The sequence below is a fragment of the Terrapene carolina genome, unplaced genomic scaffold (genome assembly GCF_002925995.2).
Source record: "Terrapene carolina triunguis isolate 2854851 unplaced genomic scaffold, T_m_triunguis-2.0 Scaffold95, whole genome shotgun sequence".
NCBI lineage: Eukaryota > Metazoa > Chordata > Testudines > Emydidae > Terrapene > Terrapene triunguis.
This window is the reverse complement of record NW_020664446.1, coordinates 630,201-655,661: the sequence shown is the minus strand read 5'-3', so window position 1 is coordinate 655,661 and position 25,461 is coordinate 630,201. Positions and strand designations below refer to the sequence as shown.

The following is a 25,461-nucleotide window of genomic DNA, read 5'->3' as shown; positions in this document are numbered from 1 at the left end:
AAAAAAACAATTTTAATGTAAAATGGGTGAGACACCCCAGTCTACACAATAAGCCATGCCCGAGTGAGAATTGGTGGGACAGGGGCACTGTTAGATGAGCAAGGGCACAAGGCCAGAGTTGCATACAGCTCCTAACGCCCCGGGCATGGCTTATGGCTATTAGGTCAGGTTGGGAAATAATTATTTATTGTGGGACTTTTTTAAGTGTTTTTACACAAATGTCATATGAACATTTATTGTTTTACATAAAAAAAAAAACCCTGACAATTTGTTTTTTTAAAACCATTGTTGGTAAATGTTCCTGGTAACAATTTTCTGTTTTTTAAAACCCCAAAACTTTTACCAAAAACTGAGAAATTTTTATCAAAAAATGTTTTATTGGTGTTGTCAGAGAACTGGAGAAATTCTACCAGAACTAAGGCTTTTGTGGAAAATTTTCATTTTGGTCAAAAAGCCATTTTTTGTCCCCCCAAATATAGTTTAAATGAAAAAAAAAATGTGCACAGCTCTAATTGCCCTAGTTCCACATCAAGGCCCCAACCCTGCACACACATGCGTTAGCGTCTGCAGGCTTAGGGCCTGTCTCTGGCCAGCCACAGGGGCACTGTGGGAATGATGCTAGAGTACCAAGCGTGCAGGCATTTTGTGCCACCTTTGGGCAGAAATCTCCCCTGCTCAGCCCAGGCAGGACCTTTTTGGGTAAGTTTTAAATCTCTTTTTGCCAAGTTATCTGGCTGGGGGGAGGAGCTGTTTTTCACACTTTAAAGAGCTGTTCCTGCCCTACTCTGAGCTTAGCTTTGAACATTTGGAAATGTCGCAGGGCCCAATCCTGGAGCTTTGCCATTGGCTTCTGTAGCAGCTGGGGCAGGACCTTATTGAGCAGGTGCAGTGGGCCATATTATTATCATTATTTGTGCTACAGAAGCACCTGGAGCACCAACCAATGCAGAACAAGGCTGCTGGGTGCTGCACAGACAAGGCAGTATCAAGACAGTCTCAGCCGCAGAGAACTTACCATTTAATGCTTCAGTCATGTAGCTGGAATGGAGCGGGTAGAGCCGGCACCCACACAGAGCTCCATGCAGCTCCAGGGCACCAACCAAACAGACAGTGACACGATGCAGCCGGGGGACAAGGCAAACAAACAGGAGGGAGAAAACAGTAGTGAAGACAATGAGGTTTTGTATGATCCGTTTAGGTCTCAGTTCACCACCTTTCGGCTGTACTGAATGTGGGTCCCACGCAGATGTGGGCTCACAGGTGAACAAAGGCCAGTCTGAGATGGCACAGGTGGTTCAGTTTACCTGGCAGCTGCTCAGGTGAATGTGTGCATGCTGTTAAAGCAATGCAGTCAAGTTAGAAAAACCCAGAACCCTCCCACACATTCCCTGCCTGCAGTTACTGACCAGCTCTGGTTTCGCACTGGTCTACACTGGGAAGTTCCATCTTCACAGCTCCGACTCTCAGGAGTGTGAAAAGTCCACACCCCTAAGAGACGCAGCTCTGCTGCCTAATGCCCAGTGTAGGCAGCGCTACATCGACGGAATTCTTCTGTCAGCCTGGCTACCGCCTCTCGGGGAGGTGGATTATTTGCGCCAGCAGAAGAACCCCTCCTGTTGGCACAGGTCATGTCTACACTGCCGCTGGAGCAGTTTAAGTGTAGACATACCCTTAGTCAGACTAGAAGAATTTTCAGCATCTAATTGGCGTGATCCTGTTATTAATGATTACTCCCCATCCAGCTCCTTGGCTGTGTACTGAGATGCCCCCCTCCTGCTGATTTTATAATCCGAGCCCCTGATCCTGAATCCTGTTCTGACAACTAAAGCCCTGTGCCTGGGCCGAGCCCAGTGGGGCCCATGGAGAGCTGCCTACGTGGGCCCAGTTGTGGGGTCGAAGCCCAAATTAGTACCTGACCCCAGCAGGGAGGGGCAGATGGGGAAGAGAGAGTGCTCATGGCGGGAAGTGGTGAACTATTCCCAGGGAGGCCAGACTATTGGGAGTTTGTTAGGATCAGGTATTTCTTACTGGATACTCTGACTTTAATTTAAAAAGCAGCGATGCTTGTGTTGATGATTTAAATCCTCTCCTTGGATGATCATCAGGCATTCTCCCACCTCTCACTGCTTTCTGCGCCACGTTCCACTTGGACGATGAAATAAACAGGTTAACCCAGCATCGGCTTAAAGCTCCAGTCCTGCAAGCACTTAGGCACCCGCACTCCCATCAGTGGGATGCACAACTCCATGCGTGGGCTGGCAGGGTTGGGGCCCAAGGCTGTCATGTTTGGGCTGCAAACCCTTCAGGGTGGGGAAAATCATGAGAATTATTTCTAAGGCACCTAAATCCACCTGATTGCCCTTCCAGCTGTGACAGACACCCGCTCCTCCCAGGTGTGCACCATCCATCGTGCGTGTGCTCTTAGCGCCACCTGGTGACCATCTCGGGGGCTGTGCATGGTCCAGCTATAAATGCCTGGTGGCTATTTATTGACTCCCATATTTCCCTTTTCCCATGAATATGAACCTGGCGTTGTGCAATGAGACATTTATTCTCATGTGACCACACAGGGTGAAATTCCATCACAAGGGCACGTTCCACTTACACACCACTCACATCCAGAACTATAGGACTTATGGGGGATGTAGGTGTTGGCCAGGCCTTGAATTTCACCCACAGAACATTTACTTTGATCATTCATGGTTTTCCTTTTTTTCCCCACTTGAAGAGTAATCCAGTGAAAAACACGCGTGATCTTATTGTTACTATCAGAAATTTAAATAGTAACATTTACTGATTATTAAACCTTTGTTATATTGCTACTGTGCAGCCATGTAACTTTGTTATAGAGCACCAGAGATGAGCATGAGGCATTAGAGAGAGAAAGGTGATAGGCCCTGCCCTGGCACCATAAGGGCTGAGTTAGATCGGATAGAACAAGTAGATGGAGAGGAGAGAGCTCACAGACCAGGATATGGGCAATCATGCCAAATGGTCAGAGCAGGAGTCGGTAGCCAGGAACTGGAGTCAGAGGTCAGGAATCAGAGCTGAGGGTCAGAACCTGGTTACCTGGAGCAAAGCAAGACTGGGAACAAGTAGACACAAGAGCTATCACAGCCATGGGAAAATGCTTTGAGCAGCCACAGAATCACCAGTCCACCGCTCACCCTCTCACCAAGCAGTGTAGCCAATCAGGCAGCTGATACAGGCCAGCTGTGCTCGTTAGCTTGCCCATCAGCTGGCCCCGATTCCTGACTGGTGGTGTCACATGGAGACTTGAGGTGGGTGTTTTTGAAAGTGCTGCATTGTATTAGTGCATCTTGCAATCATTGATTTTTGATAGGTTTGTCATTCCAAGGGTGAGGGGTTACTACTGTGAGGAGTGTGAAAGAGGTGGGTTTGGAGAAGGGAGGCGGCCAGGTGGCAAACTCTCCAGCTTTTTTATCTTCAAGGCACTTTACAAACATTCATCAGCCACAGCAGAATAAGAAATCTGATCGTTCCTACAGTAACGTTAACATGGCCCCTTGCATGTGCATATAAAGACAGACTTGTCCGTGGAGAAAGTGTGGTGTACTGGTTAGAGCAGGGGTCTGGGAGTCAGGATGCCTGAGTTCTATCAGTGGTTTGGGGAAAGGAGTGTGATGTAGTGGTGAGAACCAGGGGGCTGGGAGTCAGGACACCTGGGTTGGAGTCCTGACTCTGGGAGCAGTGCTGCCTAGCAGTTAGAGCAGGGAATAGGGCGTCAGAAGACACCTACTGCCTTGTTTGTAACCTTAAGTAAATCACTTACGTTCTTTGTGCCTGTTTCCCCGCATAAGGCTGCTGTAGTGACAGTTAGTCAGCGTTTCTGAACAGCTGTGAGCCCTAGGTTAAAAGCCCTACGTGGCTAGTAGTGGACCAGTAGTGCCTGACAGGGAGAGCAGCTCCACGCAGTTAGTGACCAGCTGCAGGAGGCTGCGTCTGGGCCTTGAAACCGGCTGATCGGTAACCAACAGGAAACACTGGCCTGGTGTGCCCGCAAGGGGGGCCGTGATACCAGCGAAAGAATGACACTCAGTGCCTGAGAGTAAAAAGCAAGGCTTTACTGAAGGAAGAACTTACACTCCAAGCAGCGCGGGGAGTCCCTGAGGCGCGCGGAGGGGCTGCGGGGGATTCTGACCATCCGGGACAGCTGGCCAGGCAGGACTCCACTGAAGGGAGTCCGCTGCAATGCTATATCCCCCCGCGCTTATCTCAAGGTTACATCGGGTCAACAGCTGGCTACATTCATTTCATTCATAAATTGTACTCATTATATAAGCTAACTTGTTTACAGACAAAAACATGCTGAACTCTACTAAACTACGTTTTGGCAGGGTCTGCCGAACAAAGTTCATTGCATGGCCTTCAACTACACAGCCTGCATCTTCCGCTCGCATTCAGTCACATACTCAGTCCGCCACTGAGCTCCTCGCCAAGCTTCCGCAATCTGTCCCCTACACCTGGGAATTGCCATGGAATAAAAACTGTAAAGAAAAGGTGAAGCGATTCCCTTTCTCTGCAGCGATAGCTCACTTGCCGTGAATACGGCTTCCCTGCCTGATCCAGGCCAGGCGGGCAGGTTCATGCTCAGCAGTGCACAGAGTTCAAAACAACACTCAGCCCCTTGAGGAAGGAATAGCCAGCCCTGCCCATCTCTGTGCAGCCTCGGGCACAGCGCTGCGGAAACAGCCTTGGCAGGGTATGACTTTGGGCAGTTTCTGTGAGCAGCTCCATGCAGGGGCCCCTGCACATATCCCCCGCTGCCCCCGCGCACAGAGCTGCCTGCAGAATCAGGGTCTGAATCCTCAAGTACTTCCTTCATTAAATCCCTCCTGATGCAGGATCTGTTTTGTTTCTTCAGGGAGATGCTACCTTACTGTGACTTTGTGTGCACGTCCCCCACCCCACGTTCATGGCTCTGCTACATCAGGACATGGAGAAGGAAACCCATTCTCCTGATCCAAGTACACACTGGGCCAGATCTGCGGCTGGTGTAAATTGGAGCCGTGCCATTGCAGTCCAAGTGCCTATGCTGGCTTGCACCAGCTGGCTTCTTAGCTGACCTCTGCCATGTTTGAATCCATCAGATCTGTGACCTCAGAAAGTGACTCTCTTCTGTTCTTTAGGCCTTGTCTTCATGGGGGTGCTTTGCCTGCTAACACGAATGTGGTTATCCTGGGGCAGTTCGTGAACTCTTGTCCTCCCTTGGCTTGTGTGATTGTCTTCTCCCAGTTATCCTCCTGCCTCACTAATGGCCCCCTTCAGCAGATCCTCTTCATCTGCCCTCCAGCTTTCTGTGGGGGCTCCATAGGGCTCTGTCCTTGATCCCCTCCACCTTATCTCTGGGTAATCTCATCCACAACACGACTTCAATTACCACTACTACGCTGAGGATTCACAGCTCTACTTCTGTGCTCCAGCCTTGGGTTCTCCAGACTAGTTCCTCGGCCTGTCTCTGACATTTCCTCACGGATGTCTGCTCAAGCCATCAGCTCAAGCTCGGCGTGGCTAAAACAGAGTCCTAACCGCCTTCCCTGCTACCTCTTTTCTTGATCACTGTCGCCAACACAACCATCCTGCCAGGCCCATAACCTGGGTGTCAGAGCTCTCCCTAGGTCCTCACACCCAGGCTATGTCTAAATCTCGTAGATTCTTTCTGCAGAACGTCTCTAAGATACGGCCTTTCCCATCCATCCACACAGCTAAAACTCTCACCATCTTGTATCTCAGTTACTGCAACATCCTTCTCTCTGGTCTTGGCAAATGCAATCTTGCCCCGCTCAGATCCATTCGGTGTGCTGCTCGAAAGCTGGTTCTCCTAGCCCGCGGCTCTGACCACGCCACCCTCTCTGCATCCCATCACTGGCTCGCTCGTCTCTGTGCATTAGACATCAGCTGCTTGTCTTCACTTTCAAGGCCCTTTGTGGCCTCTCCCCACCCTATCTAACATCTCTCCTTCACTGCTGAGAATCGACTCCTGCCTCCCATCAGCCCATGACGCCAGCCCCCACGTGCTTTCACCCAGACTGTCCCTCACCTGTGGGGGGGCTCCCTGCAAACATCCGCAAAACCACCTCACTGGCCTCCTGCAAACTCTCCTGTGCTGGGACGCCTACACAAATCTTGACAAGGGTTAGGTGCTGAGACCAGTCCTGGCTCATTGCTTCCTCGTACGTCTCCGTCTGCCTGCAGCCAGCTGTTGTCTCCGACTTGGATTGAGAGCTCCAGGTGGAAGGGATTGTCCTTTTGTTCTGTGTTTGTGCAGCGCCCAGCACTGTGAGGGCCTGGGCCATGCCTGGGGCGCTTAGGCACTAGGGTAATACAAGGGCTTGTCTACACCACGCAACTTTTAGCGACAAAGCTGTGTCGACACAGCCTTGTTGCTAAAACTCAGCGTGTGTAAATGCTCTTTGTCGGCACTTTTGCCGACAAAATACTTCCAGCCCCGCGAGCAGTGTTCGCTTTGTCGGCAGGAGAGCGCTCCTGCCGACAAAGCCGCATTCACACTGCCGCTTGTGTCGGCAAAACTTTTGTCTTTCGCGGGGGGGCTTTTTTAAGTACCTGTAAAAGACAAAAGTTTTGTTGACAACTTCGCAGTGTAGACATACCCCAAGTAACACATGATAATACAGTCTTTAGACCAGTAGCACCCCTGGGTGGACACCTGGATTCTGGTAAACCCCTACTCAAGCAACATAAGCTAAACCGAAAAGGGCTCCTGGCATAGGTGCCGACTTTCCAACGTGCCAGGGGGTGCTCAAACCCCGGCTCTGCCCCAGGCCCCACCCCCACTCCTGCCCTTCCCCCAAGGCCCTACCCACACCCTGCCTCTTCCTGCCCCCGCCCCTTCCCACCCAGTTCCTCCGCCTCCCCCAAATGCACACGGTCCCCACTCCTCCAGCCTCCTGCACACCATGAAACAGCTGATTGCAGCAGGCGGGAGGCACTGGGGGGAGCGGGGGAGGTACTGATCCGTGAGACCTGCCAGCGGGCAGGAGGCACTGGGTGGGGAGGGGGGGAGGCTGCTTTTTCCCTGTGGGTGCTGGAGCACCCACGGAGTTGGCACCTATCATCCTGCAGTAAGAGCATCCACACTGGCACAGGGGCGCTATTCCAGTGTAAAGTCACACCTGGGCTCATACATAACAGTCCCGTGTAGACAAGGCCATGGAGGAGTTAGTGCCACCTGGCCTCATTATTGATTCTACTCTGACACGGAGGCCTTGCGGGTTTCCCAGAATGCTTTGTGTTATTCCATTCTGAGTGCCTCACCGACACCAGTGAAGACGCAGGTGCATGGGCCTCATCCTGGGCCCAGTATCACTGTTAGTGCAGGACAGGGGGCGTTCCCACCCCACCCAGATGGTGGTGCCAGGATCTGTGGCCTTGGGACCCCAAGAGAAGCTCTGGGATACTGTCTAATGGACCCTTCAGCCACCACAAGCCATCTGCAGCTGCAGAGAGGGCAGGCCACGGGGAGCGGCTCTGCAGGTGGCTGCAGAGTAGGGCTGGGGCTGCTCCCCAGCGAGTCAGGGAATGCGGGTCGGTTACAGCCCTGACTTCTCTCCTGTCTCATTCAGTCTCTTGTATTTCTTTCCTCTTCATCTCTTCTCCCCATCCCTGCCTGGTCATTCCGGCCTGACCCCTCACTCTCTCCATAGTGCCCGTCTCAGTGTCCCGTACCTTCGCCGTCAGCAGAGGGGAATCCCTGGCTGGCTCCCCAGGTAACTGCATGGCTTTCCCACACCGGCCTTTGGGAAAGGAAACCTCTGCATGTGCACGACTGCACAGTGGCTGGCTCTGCACGTGTGGCCTAGGTGCGCCCCCGCCGTGCCATTCGGTACATCGAGGGGAGGGCACGCTGCAGCAGGCTGCACAGGAACAGTGCAGAAGTGCCCAGTGTGTGAAACTGCACGAACAGAGCGGCACGCCCAGCGATGGGACGCCGCACATGCACGAACAGAGGGGCACGCCCAGCTATGGGACGGCGCACATGCACAAACAGAGGGGCACGCCCAGCTATGAGACGGCGCACATGCACAAACAGAGGGGCACATGCTGTAGAAGATTCTGCACCAACAGAGACGCACCTTCAAAAGAAGGGCAAAATGGGCGGAGCCGCTGCCAGCGACCTGCCCTTGTGGCAGCCAGGCCCTGGGGGCCCAGGAGCGGCCCTGTGCAGTTACCTGCTCTGCACGTAAATGCAGGGAGGGGCTGGCGGGCGCACTACTGCCCCCGCACGTGCACGCGTGTTAGTACCGCAGTAGTGTGCTCGACACACACTGCTGGGGCACTGGTGACTCTGTGGGGGGGAGTTGCTAGTGCTAAAAGCCGACCCCGAAGGGCTAGGAGCCAGCAGACAGGCAGGCGGAGTGTAGGACAGAGGCAGACTGGAGCGAATTAGGCACAGCATTAGGGATCCTGGGGGCGTGGGTCCTGGGTTATGTTTGGGTTTTTATAAATTTCATTTCCTGGCTGTTTTTGGCTGATTGCTGCTCCTGTACGTCCCTATACCTGCCAGTCATGGATACACTCTATGGCCAAGCAGTTTCCTTTCTGGGAATTACAGGAATAAAAGGGTAGTTGTACCAAAAGAGCGAAGGTCAGAGAGACATTTACATCAGCAGTGCCGCGAACAAGCTGCCTTTGTTCACTAATAAATCCACTGACCACTTTGAATCCATCATGCTGCATGTCAGCGGCTGTCAATTAACATGACTGACAGGAGGCCCTGCTCTGCAGTGTCTGCCCCAGTGTCAGACGCCATTTATAACCCTCCCCCCGGACCGCTGCAGGGGATTGTGGGGGTAAATGTAATTTGTACCAAACAACACTGGGAGCAATGAGCATCAGCTCTCACTGCATTAGAGCAAAGGGACTGCCAGGGGCCTTAAGCACAGCTCTCCATTGGGTGTGAAGGCTGTCAGTCAATATAACTGACAGGCTGCCGTTCTGGAACAGCCTATTAATAGGAGCAAGTGGGCAAACAACCTAACCAGTTTTAAGTGGGATCCTGACGTGCTTATGGATGGGATGGCCTGACAGCAGGGACGGGACTCCATGACCTAGGCAATCCCTTCCTGTTCTACGTTCCGAGCCCCCACACTCATTTGCATTCTGACGGCCCGTCTCTTGTCACCTTTATAAGATTCTGTACTTTAACAACTGTACCTGTGAGCACGTCCGAGAGCGAGCGACTGCCCCAGCCCCCCCAGACGGCAGGCCCCACATGGGAGAGAATAAACCTGCGCCTGCCAGGCTGAACAGCTGTGATGCCTGACTGCCCCTCCTGGGGGTTCTCTTCCCAAATACTCACATCTCCCCTCTCCGGGTCCCTGTGCTAACCTAGAAACGTGCTGTGCTGTGCTGGGGAGCTGCGAGTGCTGCTGGCGGAGGGGTGAAGGGTGGGTGAGGCCTAAGGAGCAATATCCCCCCACCTTCACCTGCATGGCCTCCACTCTCGGCACCTTCTGCTCAGCACCCTGCTCTCTGCATGGCGCTGCCCGTTCCAACCCCGGAAGACAGCTCAGTCAGCCACACCTGGCCTTTAGCTTCTTGTGTAAGCAGATACTCAGAGGCCTTTTTCCTCTGCAGCACAGGAGGCCAGGCTCTGCACTGCTTCCTCTTGCAGGGAGAGGATGGAGAGGGTCACTGTGGTCTGGAGAGAAGCAAAGACACCAGTGACCCCATCTGTCAGAGCATCAGCCCAGAGGGGGAGACTCCCAGCCAGGCAGGAGCTGTAGAAAGCCTCTGGGGTGTGTCTCTGGCACCTTAGCGTGGGCATTGTCCTGGTGCTAGAGAGCTCTCACACTCTGCCTCCATCTCTGTTCCCCTCCCCACCTCTAGTAAACCAATCGCCATCTCGCTGCAGCGGGCTGAATCGCTCCGAATCCCCAAGCCGGGAACGCAACGACTACGGGGACAGCAACACCCAGCTCTACAGCAGCAGCAACAACATCTACACGCCCGACTACTCTGTGCGCATCCTCTGCGACGTGCAGTTCGTCAAGGTAGCCGCAGGGCCGGGGGACCTCGCTGATGCTTTTCGGGGTGTCTGGGTGAATTGCTGCCACTTGGCCCCAGCATGAGGGAGCCGTGGCTGTGCCCAGCAGGGGGCGTTCTCCCAAAGGTACCGGCTGCAGGCAACATGCGCGCTGCACTCCCAGCTACCTGAGCCCCGCTCGCTCCCTCCACGGGCGAATAATTTACACCCCAGCTTGTCACATTGGAGCGCCCAGCCCCTTGTTGTCTGGGCCCCCGCACTGTGCACCCATCCGCTGCCTCCCCCGAAGCAGCTCAGCTCGCTCTCCTTAGCACAAACCAAACCGAAGTGTATTGAACCAGGTTTGAGATAAGGATTCGAACAAAAGCAAGTTAAACTATTAGAAACACCAGGTGACAGGTAAAAGACAAACATAAAATGCAATGGTGGCCTGGTACCCCATGTGTCAGCGCCCCCCGTAGGCCAGACAGGGCATTGCGCAGAGTCTGCTTGGATCGGCAGGGCCGTCAGTCTGTCCTTGTCTGAATCTCTCTCAACCTATCGTGGAGACAAGGACATTAATTTCTGCCCCACTGGGGCATATGGGGCACCCCTTATGTTTGACAGGGGCTAGCCAGCCCTTGTCCTCACGAGACCTGGAACCCCTTTGCTTTGTAAGGGGGTGGGTAAGGAAACCCAGGTTCACCCACTCCACTGGGTCCAGCTCAGGGCCCTTAATCGAGGCAGGCAGAACCAGTCCTCCACAATTCTCCTGCCCCAGCTCCCTGGGGCTGTCGGCTGCTGCAGCCTGTGGCTCTGGCCACTCTGGGGTGGCTTCTCACCAGCTCGCTGGCAGCCCCCTCTTGCTCCTCTGGCAGCCCCCACCCCCTGCTTCTAGGCTCTTTTATCCCCCCATCTGTGGTCAGGCTGCCAATCAGCCTGGCCAGTGGGTCCTGCATTAACTCCGTGGTTGCGAGGCCCACCTGAGGCCTATACCCCATGACAGCAATCTATAACCTCTACTTATTAACCAGTTCCTTTCTTAAGGGATTTCTCACCCAGTGCTCGGTCCATACAGCGCTGTCCAGTCCAGAGAGCTGGGAGCCACTTTTCATGAGACGCTCCTGCTGGCAGAGCATCGACTCTGTAACGGAGAACATCTTGGGCCATTTTGTCTTCTCTTACAGAGTCCCAGACTTTGTCCCTTTTCAGAACCAGGGCGTTTCATCAGCTCCAGCTCAGCCCTGAGGGCCCTAGGCAGAGTCTTTTCTTGGGGTTCTTTTGTCTTTGAAAATGCTCCAGACTGCATCTGGTCCAGACTGCAAATGCAGGGTTGGGCTGGGTTGAAAGATGTTGATCTTATTCTTGAGTGCGTTGACACCCGCCTCACCTCCGGTGATCACGCTTCACCTCCAACAAAGGGTTTGGAGCATAATCATAGAATCATGGAAATGTAGGGCCTGAAGGGACCTCGAGAGGTCAACTATTCTAGCCCCCTGTGCGGGAGCAGGACCATGTTAACCTAGAATCTCCCTGGCAGGTGTTTGCCCAACCTGTTCTTAAAAACCTCCAATGACCGGGATGCCACAGCCTGCCTTAGAAGCCTATTCTGGAGTGTAGCAATTGATCCCCGTCCTCTGTAGAACAGCCCTTAACAGTTTTTAAGACTATTATCACGTCCCCCCTCATTTTCCTTTCTCAAAACTAAACATGCCCAGTTTTTTTACCCTTTCCCCATAGGTCTGGTTTTCTAAACTTTTATCAGTGTTGCTGCTCCCCTCTGGACTTTCTCCAGTTTGCCCACATCTTTCCTAACGTGTGGTGCCCAGAATTAGGGCTTGTCTTCACTACCGGGGTAAGTCAACCTAAGTTACGCTGCTTACTGCACTGCGTCCACAGGAGACGCTCTCCGGTCAACGTCCCTTACCCTTCTCGGGGAGCTGGAGTACCGGGGTCGACCAGAGAGCGCTCTGCCGTCGATTTAGTGGGCCTTCATTAGACCTGCTAAACCAACACCCACTGCGAAGACAAGCCTTTAGACACAGAATCCAGCTGAAGCCTCACCAATGCCTAGAAGAGCAGGACGTTGACCTCCCGTGTCTTACATACGACACTCCTGTTAATACACCCCAGAATTGTAGTCACCTTTTTCACAACTGTATGACTCTGTTGACTCCTACTCAAACTGTGATCCACTCTAACCCCCGGATCCTTTCCAGCAGCACTGCCACCTACCCAGTCAGTCCTCATTTTGTGGTTGTACATTTGATTTTTCCTTCCTTAGTGTAGTACTTTGCACTTGTCTTTATTGAATGTCATATTACTGAGTTCAGACCAATTCTATTTCTGCCCCCTCCCCCCCAGGTGTTGCACGCAACCCCTCCCAACTTGGTGTTGTCCACTAATTTTAAAAGCAAACTCTCCACTCCATTATCCAAGTTCTTCATGAAAATACTGAATAGTGCCAGTCTTAGGACTGACCCTGCAGGACCCCACTGGATATGCCCTCCCAGTTTGACAGCAAACCATTGATAACTACTCTTCAAGTATGGTCTTTCAACCAATTAAGCACCCAGCTTCTAGTAATTTCGTCTAGACCACATTTTCCTAGTTTGTGTATGAGAATGTCATGAGGAACTGTATCAAAAACCTTACTAAAACCAAGATATATCACACCTACTGCTCACCTCTATCTACTAGGTCAGGAACCCTGTCAACGAAGGAAATTAGGTTGGTTTGGCATGATTTGTTCTTGACAAATCCATGCTGGTTATTCCTCATAACCCCATTAGCCTCTAGGTGTTTACAAATTGTTTAATAATTTGTTCCAGAGTCTTTTGAGGTATCAAAATTAGGTTGCCTGCTCTATAATTCCCCAGGTCGTCTTTGGTCTCCTTTTTTAAATAGAGGTATTATTGTTACCCTTCTTCAATCTTCTGGGGTGTCACGATCCTCCAGGAATTCTCAAAGATCATTGCTAATGGCTCCAAGATTGTTTCAGCTCGTTCCTGAAGAACCCTAGGATGAATTTCATCAGGCCCTGCCAAACTGAATGCATCTAGCTTACCAAAATATCCTTTAGCCTGTTCTTCCCTTATTTTGGCTTGTGTTCCTTCCCCCTTGTTGTTAGTATCAATTGTGTTGAGCATCTGGACACCATTAACCTTTTTAGTGAAGACTGAATCAAAATAGGCATTAAACACCTCAGCCTCCTTGATGTCATCTGTTATTAGCTCTCCTTCCCCATTGAGCAGCGGACCTACACTTTCCTTCATCTTTCTCTTGCTTCAAATGTATTTAAGGAACCTCTTCTTATTGCCTTTTATGTCCCTTGCTAGGTGTAACTCATTCTGTGCCTTGGCCTTTCTGACTTTGTCCTCATGTGCTTGTGCTATTCTTGTATACTCATCCTTAGCAATTCATCCATGTTTCCGCCTTTTGTAGGATTCCTTTTTGATTTTCAGATCATTAAATAACTCCTGATGGAGCCATATTGGCCTCTTACTATTCTTCCTGTCTTTTCTTTGCATTGGGATAGTTTGCAGTTCTGCCTTTAATATTGTCTCATTGAGAAACTGCCAACTGTCTTCAATTGTTTTTCCCCTTAGACTTGCTTCCCATGAGACCTAACCTACCTGTTCTCTGAGTTTGTTAAAATTTGCTTTTTTGAAGTCTATTGTCCTTATTCTGCTGCGCTCACTCTTTCCTTTCCTTAGAATCATGAAATCTCTCATTTCATGACACCTTCACCCAAATTGCCGTCCACCTTCAGATTCGCAACCAATTCCATCCTGTTGGTCAGAATCAAGTCTAAAATGGCTGCCCACTTATTTACTTCCTCCACCTGCTGGAACAAGAAGTTGTCCTCAACACATTCCAAGAACTTATTGTAAATTTTGTGTTTTGCCATATGACTTTTCCAACAGATGTCTGGGAAGTTAGAGTCCCCCATTACTACCGCGTTGTGTGTTTTGGATATTTCTATTATTCTAGAAATGCTTCATCCACCTCCTTTTCCTGATTTGGTGGTCTATAGTAGACACCTACCATGACATCACCTCTATTTTCCCCCCTTTTATCTTTACCCAGAGATTTTCAACTGGTCTGACACTCACCTCCTTGTGGTCCTCAGAACAAGCGTATATATTCTTGATGTACAATGCAACACCTCCTCCCTTTTTCCCGACTGACCTTTCTGAACAAGCTGTACCCTGCTATAGCAATATTCCAGTCAGCAGATTTATCCCACCAAGTCTCTGTGATGCCAATTAAGCTTATGTACTAATACTTCCAGTTCTTCCTGTTTATTCCCCGTACTCCTTGAATTTGTGTATAGACAGCTAAGCTATTGAGCAAATTCCCCCACTGATTTCACTCTTGTTCCTCCTATGACCCTAGTGTAACTGTCCATGTCCCCCCAGGCCAATCTAGCTCTGTGTTCAGGTCGCCTTTTTAAATATAATTTTCTACCTGTCACATAACTCTAAAAATGTTGTGTGTACAAGCATCCGCCAATAACCACACTAGCCAGTGAGTTCTTGGCTTTTGGCAGAGACCACCCACGACCCCTTTCAGTGAAATATTGGGAGGATGGTCGAACACAGGAATAATACACCTGCCTGGGCATGTCTGTGTCACAACCTTCCCTCCCCCCGCTGACTCCGCAGGGCGCTGAACAAACAGCAAGTGATGGAAAGGAACAGAAGCAGGGCGCTGGTGGGAGTCCAGCTGCCCCATCAGGAGGTGCAAAGGGGCCTTTCCAGCCAGCTAATAGTGCTGCCCCTGGGCGCTGGGCCCAGCTCGACGGCTTTCCAGAGCTGGCTCGTGCTGCGTTTGGCAATGCAAGCACTGAGTTGTCTCTATCAGCCACGCCTACACAGGCCCCTCCCTCTGCAGGCTCTGCCTAGCGCACCCAGTGCCTTTACGCAGTAAATAGCCCTACGATAAATAACCAGGTGGGGAGCAGCTGCTCCCCCAGGTAGAGGGGCCAGGGCATCATGTGGTCTAGAGCTATTTGCTGTGTCAGTGTGAACTTCCCCCGGTGCCGGGATGAGCCGTAAGGCCTAGGCACCACTGAAGTCTCCAAAACAAGGATTAAGTAGGACATCAGTGGGGCATGGTTGGATGCTGTCCCCACACAGAGGTGAACGTCACCCCCAGCAGGCAGGCAGTGTTGCTCCCCCAAGGACTTGGAGCCAGGCAGCTGGCCATGCCCCTGGAAGCTCAGCTCACACCCCGCTGCCCTGAACTCGCCCAGCTGAGCTTGCTTGTCTGTCCTGTGCCAGATCACCCGGCAGCAGTACCAGAACGCACTGGCAGCCAGCCGCATGGACAGCTCACCCCAGTCCCCCGACATGGAGGCGTTCAATGATGGCAACTCCACCAAGGCCCCGACGGCCCGGGGGACCCCACAGACCCCGAAGGAGGACCCCACCCCCACCCTCCTGAACGAGAGGAACAGCATCATTTGTAAGTCACCCCATGGCCGCCTGACAGCCAGTCCCACAGGCAAGCCACTCCCCACAAGCCTCCGACACTCCCTAGCACCCATCAGACCCTGACGCCACCAGCTGCACACACACATCCCTTCACGCTCGGGGCCTGGCCCGTGGCACGTATTCACCCCTGGGCCCCGACGCTCACACTGACACACGTCCCCTCCCCGCGCCGGGGACGGGGGTGTCTCCCACAGGCAGCCGGTCAGACGGGCTCCGCAGCCCCAACGACTCCATGTTCCTCCGCGTGGAGGGAATCCCCTTCATCAGGGAGGAACTGGCAGACAACGAGGAGAACAGCAAGCGGCAGGGTAAGTCCCCGGGGTGGGATCTGGCCCCTGGGACGGATGTGCCCCCACTAGCGTATTGGAAGGGGTGGCTGCACTGGAGGGTGGGGGGGAATTGGAGGACGCACCCATCGGGCGCCCAAGATGCTCCAGAGAGCCCTGCCTGGAGATAGCACTGCTCTTACCTTCCTCCTTTGCAGCCAGCGAATGCTGTGACATCACCCTGGAGCCGGAGAGCCCGAACAGAGAGACAGCGAGCGGCACCGAGGAGACCCTGGGCAAGAAGCTGCTGAGGACACTGAGTGAGTGAAGCACCCAGCCAGCCCCAGGGGAGGGGCAGCAGGGCAGAGGGGGAGAACGTGGGAGCCCAGACAGGCACACAGCCCCCAGTGGTGTGGGGGGGCACATACAGTGCAGGGCAGACAGCTGGGGCCCAAAACAGCAGTGAGGCTGCAGGTACGAGTTCCGCACTCAACAACTAACATTGAGTGAAAACCTGGGGCCCGAATGGGGAGATGGGAAGGGAAAGGAGCCTCCTCTACGACTGCCCCCCTTCACCTAGGCTCAGATCTGCCAGCCCAGCCCCTGGGGTCCCTCCCTTCCCGTTACGCTGCTTGTTGCTGGCCCTGGACAAGCACTGGGGTCGATGGAGCAGCCTCAGGGAGCCCAGCCCTCCACCTTCCCTGGTGGCAGCAGGCGGTACTGCACCCTGCAATAGCACCCCCCCTCTAGCATTGGGGGAACTGGCTCCACTAGCGCCTAGTACCTAGCAGCCTCCAGGTGCTATGAAGGGCCTGGGCTGTCCCCTCCCCCTAATGCAGCATCCCCAGGGTGGGACAGCGCTGTCTGGGGACCCACGGGGCACTGATCCCAGGCTGGCTGCTGTTTGCAGGTGGGCGGAAGAGGAGGCAGTCCCCAGATGGCGAGACGACGCCGGAGGAGAATTCCAACCGAGCGCCGTTAATCACCTGAGCGGCAGCGTGGCTGGAGCGCGGCGCTGGAGTCCCATGTAGCCTGGAGGTGTGAACATACCCCTCAATACTGCTGCTGGAAAGAGACACCACCACCACCCCGCACGGCCTGCCCCAGGCACTGGGGGACACCCTTGCTCTGCTCTGAGCACACGCTGCGGGGCCTGGAAAGCTGGTCAGGGGCTGCCATCAAACCCCCGCCCCCACCCCCACCCCCCCTACAGGGCTGGGGCTTTCTGCCCTCCTGCACTGAGCAGGCGAACACCTGGCTGCTGGGTGCAGCAAGCCCTGCCTGTCCCTTGCCTGAGCCTGGCAGGGCTGTAGCTTGTCTGTCCAGGCGCTGGGTGTTGTCTCCAAAGCGGCACAGGAGACCGGGCGGTGCGTTGAACCTGTCGGGGCTGTTCAGGCCAGTGAGTCTTTCGGCGCCGGTTCCATGGGGGGGAGGGGTAGAGAGGCTGCAGTCCCATCCCCCCCACAGCCCCCCCAACAGGGACACGTCCATAATGCTTTCAAAACCCGTGTCTGCCCCTCTGGAAAGCTGCTCTCAGCCAGGCTGCTCAATGGAATTAGCAGGTGCAACCTGTGTGGGCTCCTGGCATGTCCTTGTTTAGGGAGTCCCCAAGCTGCTGCATGCAGGCCCCGAGCCCAGCCCTGAGACTTAACACCCTGCAGCCTGGCTCGGGGGGAGAGGGGGCACTGTGGGGGAGGGAGGCCCGGGGGGCTCTGGAGAGCAGGGAGCGGGAACGACGAGCATTAAACAGCTGCTTTTCTTTCAGGTCTGCAGCATGAGAGCCTCCTGCGCGCGTCGTGTGCGACAGCAGCGGGTCTGCACGCCGCTGCCTGCCCACCCAACACCTGCCCTCCCTCCAGGATGTGCGTAGAGCCCCAGGCGAGAAAGGCAAGGCCCCCAGCTGGGACTGAAGCAGAGGCGGCAGCCCTAGACTTGCCAGGAAGCCAGGGCCCGTGGCCGGCTGCTGCCAGGCGTTCCGTCTCAAAGAGGAGAAGAAGAGAAAGACAGAAGTGGCAGTGCCTGGGGCGTGGTTCCCCTGCAGCAAGAAGCAGGGAGAGGCGGCCCAGCTCAGGCTGCCCAGAGCATCATTTCATACTTTACAGCAGCTCCCAGCCCCTTTTGAGTCAGGGCCCCATAGCACTGGGCGCTGCAGCCATAACGAGATGTGGCTCCTGCCCCAAGGAGCGCCATGCTCCGGGCAATGCCCATCCCCTCCCACCACACACAGTGTGACACTCAGGAGGCCCCTGCACGTTTGTGCAGTGACAGTCAAAACCTGCCCTCGCACTTCAGTCTGTCCCCCCGGGAGCAGTGAACTGCCCATCCCACAGGCACTGGCCAGGTGTGGGCCTCAGGCCCCGCCCAGCGCCGAGTATATCCGTCCCCCCACCCAGGGAAAGGGACGCTCAGAGCTGCGCTTCAACCACCATGGCCCTGCGACAGGCCTCAGCTCAGAGCCACATGGTGGCATCAGAATGTTACAGAGTTTTAAATCGCGGCTATGGAGGCTGAATGCAATGTAGATCCTTTACATTAAAAGCCATCCCTCCCTGAGCAGCTCTGCCTCTGTCTGGGCCAGCGCACGAGAAGCTGCTGTTTAAAGGCCTGAATTGTGCCAGGTTCTCCTCCCCACAGAGATGGGGGGGGGGAAATCGCTGCTGCATGGCACAGCTGCTCCGTTCCCCCCGCAGCTCCCCCGTGCAGTTACCAGCGGGAAGGGGAAAGCAACCTCTGCCTGCAGAGTGGACAGCCTGAGAGCCCCCTCTGCCTGCAGCAGAACAAGCTGCATCCTAATCCCCTCTCCCCAAAACAGCCCCCTTAGCGCCAAGCCTGCTAGCTTCAGAGCTGCTGCCAGCCTGGGGGGCAGATTCCCCCTTCCCCAGGAGACTAGTGCAGTCATATTGCCCGGCAAGCAGCCTGACCTCACATTCAGCCTCAGGTTTCCCTTTCTAAGTGCCAGCCCCTTGCACCACACCCACTGCCACCCTGCCCTCGCTCCTACTAGCTGTAGCACTTTGGCACCCTCCTGCAGAGCTCACCAGCATTTCACAACCCTCCCCCCAGGGCTGCCGTGATGCAAGCGACTCATGCTGCCTGCACTCAGGGGAAGGCTGTATTTAAAGCTTTTCTCTCTGTAAGGGGGGGAGGTAGCCCTGGAGCAGGGAGACTTACCCAGGGCCACACACAGGCAGGTAGAGAGCAGACTGCTGGAGGTCCAGCCCTGAGCTCTAAGCACTAGACACACGTCCTCCCCACGCTGAGCAAGACCATCACCTGATTGACACACAGGAGAGGGTGTCAGGCTGCCTGGGTTCTGCTACCACCTCCCTGGGGGGGGCATTTAAAGCTCCGAGTCAGAGCGTGGCCCAGCATAAGCTGGAGAAAGCCCTTTTCTCAGGGGGGGCTCTGCAGGACTAAACATTAACGGTGTAGTGAGAGTGTGGCCATCTCTAAAGCACTGTGTAGAGCTGGAGACGTAGCTACTCCATCCTCTTAATGTCACACGGAGGACTGGGCGAAGAACCGATTTGCCAGTGCTGTGGCCAAGAAAGGCTGTAAGTGATTAATTTCGTGGCTTTCGCAGACATAAGAGAAGCAAAATGTGATGGGTCTAGAAGGCAAATGGAAGCAGTATGAGCTTCCAGGCACTGCTGCCCTCATGCCCTGGCGAGAGATCCCTGCAGGCCTGGCTGCACAGGCCCCTGCTTCCTTCCACTCACGCATGCCTCACGAACGATAGGGGGAAGGGACACTTGCATGGCAGTAGGGGCTGTACCTACACAGGGCATCTTCCTGGTCTTCTCCCTCCCTTGCTCCCACTGCTGGAGCTAAAGCCGAGATAAGGCTACAGGCAGCCTCCAGGGGAAATACACAGGGTTGGAGGAAGTTCCAGCCACCCTTCAGTCTCCCTGAAATCTCCAAGATGAGCCACATTTGGCCCAAATCAGTGCAGCAGTTTGAGTTCTGAACGGAGCCATGGGAGAGATTCTATTGCTCTGGCTCAGCAGAGTTTTGGGGTGAGGAAAACGAGGAGTCATGCATAGGACAGGAGCCTCCAAGGAAAGGCCCCTCTGCACACATCCTGTGGCACAACCACAAGCTATGATACAGGAAAGGGTGCATTTCGCACTGCACTCAACAGCACTTTCCCTTTGAAGGGAAGGATTCCTTTCCCTTTCACAGATGGGGAAGAGGTACAGAGGTTAAGTGACTTGCCAAGGGTCACAGCACGGCTGTCCAATTCCCACTCCTGTGCTTCAGCAACTACAGCTAGACAGTGCATCCCTGCTACCCCTCTTGCACACACCCCCACTCATGCCCTTTCTAGCACTAGTGTGGATTTGGTGCTGTGAAGCAGCGCAACACTTACAAATGCCACTCTACAAAGTGAGCTTAACCCAGCAGAGTGACTAAACTTCAGACCTGACCTTCTGCTGCAATAGGAAAGAGCAGATAGGTCACGCTGCTCTGAACAAAGATCTGTTCAAACAGGGGCTACATCCACATTTCCTAAACTGGTCCACAGAGCCCTGGCTGGCTATGTGCAGAGAAATGGTTTGCTGGATGGTCCTAGCTCTCCTCCTCTCCCACTGCTTCTACAGGAGTCTTGGTTCTCCATGGCGTAGTGCCCAGATGCCTGTAGTGAGGAGGATGCAGCCCATGGGCCTCCAGCAGCAACTGCTGCAGGAGAAGAAATAGGATCGACTCCGAGGAATGGAACCACCTGTGGGACAGGGGCTATGATCCAGAGAAGAAGGCCCCTATGAAGGAGATGATCAGATGTCTGGGCAACATCTCACCAAGTGGGAAACATGCATATACACAGGCGGAGGAAAGCCAGGCAAAGAAACAGAAGCGATACATGGGGAGCGAATTGATTAGTTATTCAAGGACACCCTTTGGATTCATCAGAACTTTCCTAGATGCGATGGTAAATGGGAAGGGAAAGTAGCCATGAGACGCCATCAAAGAATGAACCTCTGGACAAGTCTCTTCTTTAAAATAAGACGAAGCCTTAGGTCATAGGGCTTTTATTGTGGACCTGGGAGGGAGGGCTGCGAGTGCTTGGGGGGGGGGGGGGAAGGAGGGGCAGGGGGGTCCCCCCCGTCCCCTCCCCAGCAGTTCAGCACTCCAAGGCTGGAGCCTACTGCAATAGTTAAGAGTCTGGCCACGCAAGGTCATGTCCCATCTTCCCTCTGCCAGCAGCATGTCAATGCCAGTTTAGGGAGTTACCCAGCAATGCAGACACAGATCACAGCCAGCAGGACAAGCACCCAGCAGGGCATCCTTCGGAGATGGAGGTTTATTTTCTTTCAGCAACATAAAGAAGCAGCGACACAAAGAAACAATCACTCTTTGCTCACGTGAGGCGAAAGCCAACAACAGGCTCACTCCCTGAAATGTTACAGTGCCTCCAACCCACAGACAGGACAAGAGGGCCCATGAATTTGGGCACCTATCCCACAATGCACCACACCTGTACAGGAGTTGACTGGGCCAAACCATTTTGGTTATACTGGGTCTATTTGGTTGCACAGAAATAGGCAGCTTTGAGATGTCTGGGTCCCAGCGCATACGGCTGCTGTCAGCCAAATGAGCGACAAGATGGCTTACTTTGCCACCAGCCCCAGGAGGGCACTGGCCTGTATTATAAGTGGGCTTTCAGAGATGCAGGCAGACTGATATCCCTGATACAGCCACTGTTCCCCATCCTTATTAAACCCTAACAGGTGTGATGGAGGTGAGTTATGAGCAGGGAACAGAGACTACACACTACTGCTTTGGTGGGTTCAGATGGGAGTTCAGGGGTTTGTGTTCTTCACTGGAACTTGGTGACAGCTTCGTGGATGGAGCTGGCCACATAGTCCAGGTTCTTGGTGGTCAGGCCGCACATGTTGATGCGTCCACTGGCCATCAGGTAGATGTGCTTCTCCTTGATCATGTACTCCACTTGCTTAGCTGGGGAAACATTCAAGAGAAGTCAGGTCAGCCATGTGGGAGACCTGGAAATCCCAGAGCGCAGGTCAGTGCTGCATCTCATCGGCTTTCAGAATGGAGAGAAGGGGTTCAGGACCTGGCCAGTGAAATAAAGCATAGAGCTACTCCAAACCCAGCCTCTCCAAGCAGAAGACGAGTAGAGAGAACAGCAGGGCACTGGCTGTGGGGTGAGCTCTAAGCTACTCCAGTCCTGGCCAGACCCAGCAGGAGGTGCTGTAGAGAGCAGGCCAGGTGACTGCTCTCCATCCAGACTTTCCTACTACCTTTCCATCAGAGGCCCAAGACTGCACCCCAGAAAGACACTGGAGAAGTTCTTCAGGGAATCCAGCTTGGGTTCCTGCAGCCCAGCCCCACTCAGTTCCAGGCCCCTGAACTCACCTCCTGCTGCAACAGCATCTGGTTCATTGATACTTACGGTTCAGCCCTGTGAAACTGAACATGCCAATCTGCTCCGTGATGTGATTCCAGGTGCCTGGGGTCCCAAGAGCCTGGAGCCGGGCCCTGAGCTCCGACCGCATTAGCAAGACCCGGTCTGCCATCGTCTTCACATTGTCCTTCCTGTGCAGGGGAGAGAGTGAGTCAGTAGTGGAATTTAGCCATGTCTATCCATGCCCCGGTATGACAGCTCCTCCCTTCAACACCCCGTTTTGGCACCGGCACCGCTTACCACTCAGCGAAGAGCTGCGGGCAGGTGAGGGTGGTAGCCACGATACGTGCTCCTTGTGAGGGAGGGTTGGACCAGATGGTGCGGACAATCTTCTCCATCTGGGAAAGGACACGCTGCACGTTGTCAGTGTCCTTCCCCACCACACTCAGGTTCCCCACTCGCTCATCTGGAGACAGACATGGAGACATGAGCCACTGGACCCAGCCCCTGTGCCCCACATCCCGGCAGGCTTCACCCACCACCCCCAGGGAGGCTGGCCCAAGCTGCAGGGTTAGCTGCTGCCAGATGGATACTCACTGTAGAGCCCGAAGTTCTTGGAGAAGGACTGAGCACAGAAGAGTTCGAAGCCCTCAGAGACAAAGTACCGCACGGCCCAGGCGTCTCTGTCCAGGCAGCCGGAGGCAAAGCCCTGATAGGCTGAGTCAAAGAATGGGAACAGGAACCGGCGCTGCAGACAGGAAGATAGTTAGAGGGGAGACCCTGCCCCTACCCCTAAGAACCCCTTGTCCCCATTTCTGCCCCCTCCCCTCACCCAAGCAGGGTGGGCTAATCTGCTGGGAAGTCCTTTAAGAGTCAGTGTGAATCTGGGGCAGGGTGGGAACCCCTTCAAGCCTGACTGGAGCACTGCCATTAGGACTTGAATGAAGAGGGAGACTTAGAGACAAGCTGGGGAGTGTGTCAAATCACAGCCCAGCGGATGGGAGAGGAAGACCACTGCAAGGAAACAGCAGCAGCTGCCTCCCACACCACCGGGGAGAAGGACAGAGGTGTCCCCTTTACCTGGCTAGCATGTTCTTTGGGGGACAGGCACCCAGGAGAGAGAGGGCACTCTTTCCAGATGCATATGTACCGGCCAGAGCCAGAGATTAAAGGCAAGTTAGCAGCACAAGCAGAACTGGGGCAATTTAAACATCGTGTGGTGTCCAAGAGCAGACTTCTGCTAGTCCCAGCCCCTCCTCATTCTTACCGAAGCCTCCAACAACTCACCGGGGAGGGGCCCTTTCTCCCACCCCTCACCCAGCTTTGCCCACCCCCACCTCTCCCCCAAATAGAGTCTAGAGTCCTGTTTGTGCTCTGGTTGGCTCAAGGGCTTCCTGCTCCCTGGCCACACTACAGCCCTCTCCCCACCAGTTCCCTCCGTGCAGATACCTTCATGACAGCAGCAATCTGTTTCCACTGCTCCAGGGTGGGGTCTGTGCCAGTTGGGTTGTGCGCACAGGCATGCAGAATAAAGATGGAGAACTCCGGTGCACTCTGAGGAAAGAGCAGTTCTCAGTGTCACGCACACACAGCAGAGGGCCCACATCCAGTCAGCCACCACCTGCCTTGGCCACTCGGCTGGACTCTATCACACAGATCTGGCTCCAGTTACCCCTAGGCAAGAAACTGGCAGGCTCCTGCACAGAAGGGCCTGGCTGATCCGAAACTAGGGCAGCTGGTGCCTTTGGATGCAGCTCAGGAGATCTCCTCTCCAAGGCACTCTTACCCACCTCCATGTCCTCCAGGAGCCCCTCCAGGTCCAGCCCCCTCTTAGCAGCATCCCAGTAGCGATAGGCCCGGATGTCCTTAAAGCCAGCGTTCACAAACACAGAGTTATGGTTCTCTGAGGAGAGAGGAGACCAGTCCATCTGTACTGGAGAGCTGCCAGTTCCTCCAGTCCTGACTTAAGTTGCCTCCCGCCACACCGCCCACGGAGGAGGAGGGGGTGAACCTCTCCCTTGTTCGTATGAGACACCCCTCCCCCCAGCACGAAGAGTCTGGCTGGGCTGCTCCCACCTTACCCACTTGTCCTGCAGGCTCCAGTGAGCAGTAAGCATGAACACGCTGCAGCACTCACCCCAGGAAGGAGAAGAGATGTAGACAGGAGTTGTTGTGTTGTTGTTTCCATTGTACCAACGCCGCAGGAACTCTGCTCCGATGCGCAGTGCGCCAGTCCCGCCCAAGCACTGAACGCCTCCTACCTGGAAGGCAGAGGGGGTCACCAAGAGCCTGCCACCAACAGATAGCATCAGTGCAGAGATCACATGGAAACATCAGAAAGGGACAGAGTGAGATGAGCCTCGCTGGCCTCCATTACTAAAGGGATCAACCCCCCACAGACCAGGAATTCAGCACCCCTCATCCAATCGGAGGCAGATCCCTTTCGTTGCCACAGCCCAGGACAGCACCTCCTAGGCCAGGCTTCCTGACCTCAGAGCAGCAGGTCCTCTGCCATACCGGGCAGGCTCTGCTTCTCAGTGACCGCTAACGATTTAGCTCCTTATAGGGCCCCATACCATGGTATCAGAGCACCTGTTTCCAGGCCAACCAGGACTTTCATACCACAGCCACGTAGTTCAGCACTGACCATGGGATGCACTAACACACCTAAATAACCCCACATCACATCATCTACCCTCAGCTCCCATCCTGCTGTCACCCCTCCTCAAACAGCTTCTCTCGCATTTCTCACACCCCCTTCGGGCCTTGGCAGGTTCCAGCTGTTTCTGTCACACCCGTTGACCCTTCCCATCAGAGTCCTAGGGCAGATGCCTGGCCAGTTCTGGAATGGTTCAACATCAGGTGGCAGGACCCAGATCTTCTGCCTTCCCTCTGGGAGAGGTTTCCGGTATTCAGCGTCTAGATAGGAGCCTAAACCCTGCATGTTCAGAGAGCTCTGAGCATTCACACCAACAGCTCCATGCAGCCAGAATGCAGACTTGAAACTGAGCTCAGTGCCAGACCAGTCAGGGCAAACTCTGCAATCCTGGCAAGATCTCTCCCACCTTCCAGGACCCCTCCAGAGATCCCATTCACCAGTATGTCTCAGCAAGGAGTCGCTTCCCCCCAGAGCTTACACGATTCTCCTTAATAGCACGACTGTCCTCCCCAAGCGCGATCCTTGAAGCGTTGGCCCGGAACTCAGGCAGGCCGAGGATCGGCAGGTATTCATGGTTCAAGCTGGCATCATTGGCGATCTTCTGCTCAACTTTCTTCACCACTGGCAGGACCCAGGGCTGCCCCTCATCTGTGCGATAGGCTGCAAGA

General features: G+C 54.2%; 2 protein-coding genes across 2 annotated transcripts in view; one reads left to right on the top strand and one right to left on the bottom strand.

Annotated features, from left to right (window-relative positions):
* CNNM1 (cyclin and CBS domain divalent metal cation transport mediator 1) overlaps positions 1–18,307 on the top strand; it is a 56,194-nt gene extending 37,887 nt beyond the window's left edge. Inside the window, exons 5-12 of the mRNA XM_029911355.1 lie at positions 594–699; positions 7,686–7,748; positions 9,871–10,034; positions 15,292–15,475; positions 15,699–15,812; positions 15,989–16,090; positions 16,681–16,808; positions 17,536–18,307. Coding sequence (XP_029767215.1) covers positions 594–699; positions 7,686–7,748; positions 9,871–10,034; positions 15,292–15,475; positions 15,699–15,812; positions 15,989–16,090; positions 16,681–16,760 — 813 coding nt within the window. The 3' untranslated portion in view covers positions 16,761–16,808; positions 17,536–18,307. The remainder of the gene's footprint in view (positions 1–593; positions 700–7,685; positions 7,749–9,870; positions 10,035–15,291; positions 15,476–15,698; positions 15,813–15,988; positions 16,091–16,680; positions 16,809–17,535) is intronic.
* Positions 18,308–21,042: 2,735 nt separating this feature from the next.
* GOT1 (glutamic-oxaloacetic transaminase 1) lies at positions 21,043–25,460 on the bottom strand (the record flags this gene model as incomplete). Its single annotated transcript, XM_024220837.2, has 8 exons — positions 21,043–21,728; positions 22,183–22,325; positions 22,435–22,600; positions 22,732–22,882; positions 23,584–23,688; positions 23,925–24,037; positions 24,272–24,395; positions 25,272–25,460. Coding segments are annotated over 8 exons (1,131 nt in total), but the record flags the coding sequence as incomplete, so codon positions are not given.
* Between the last annotated feature and the right edge of the window lies 1 nt (position 25,461).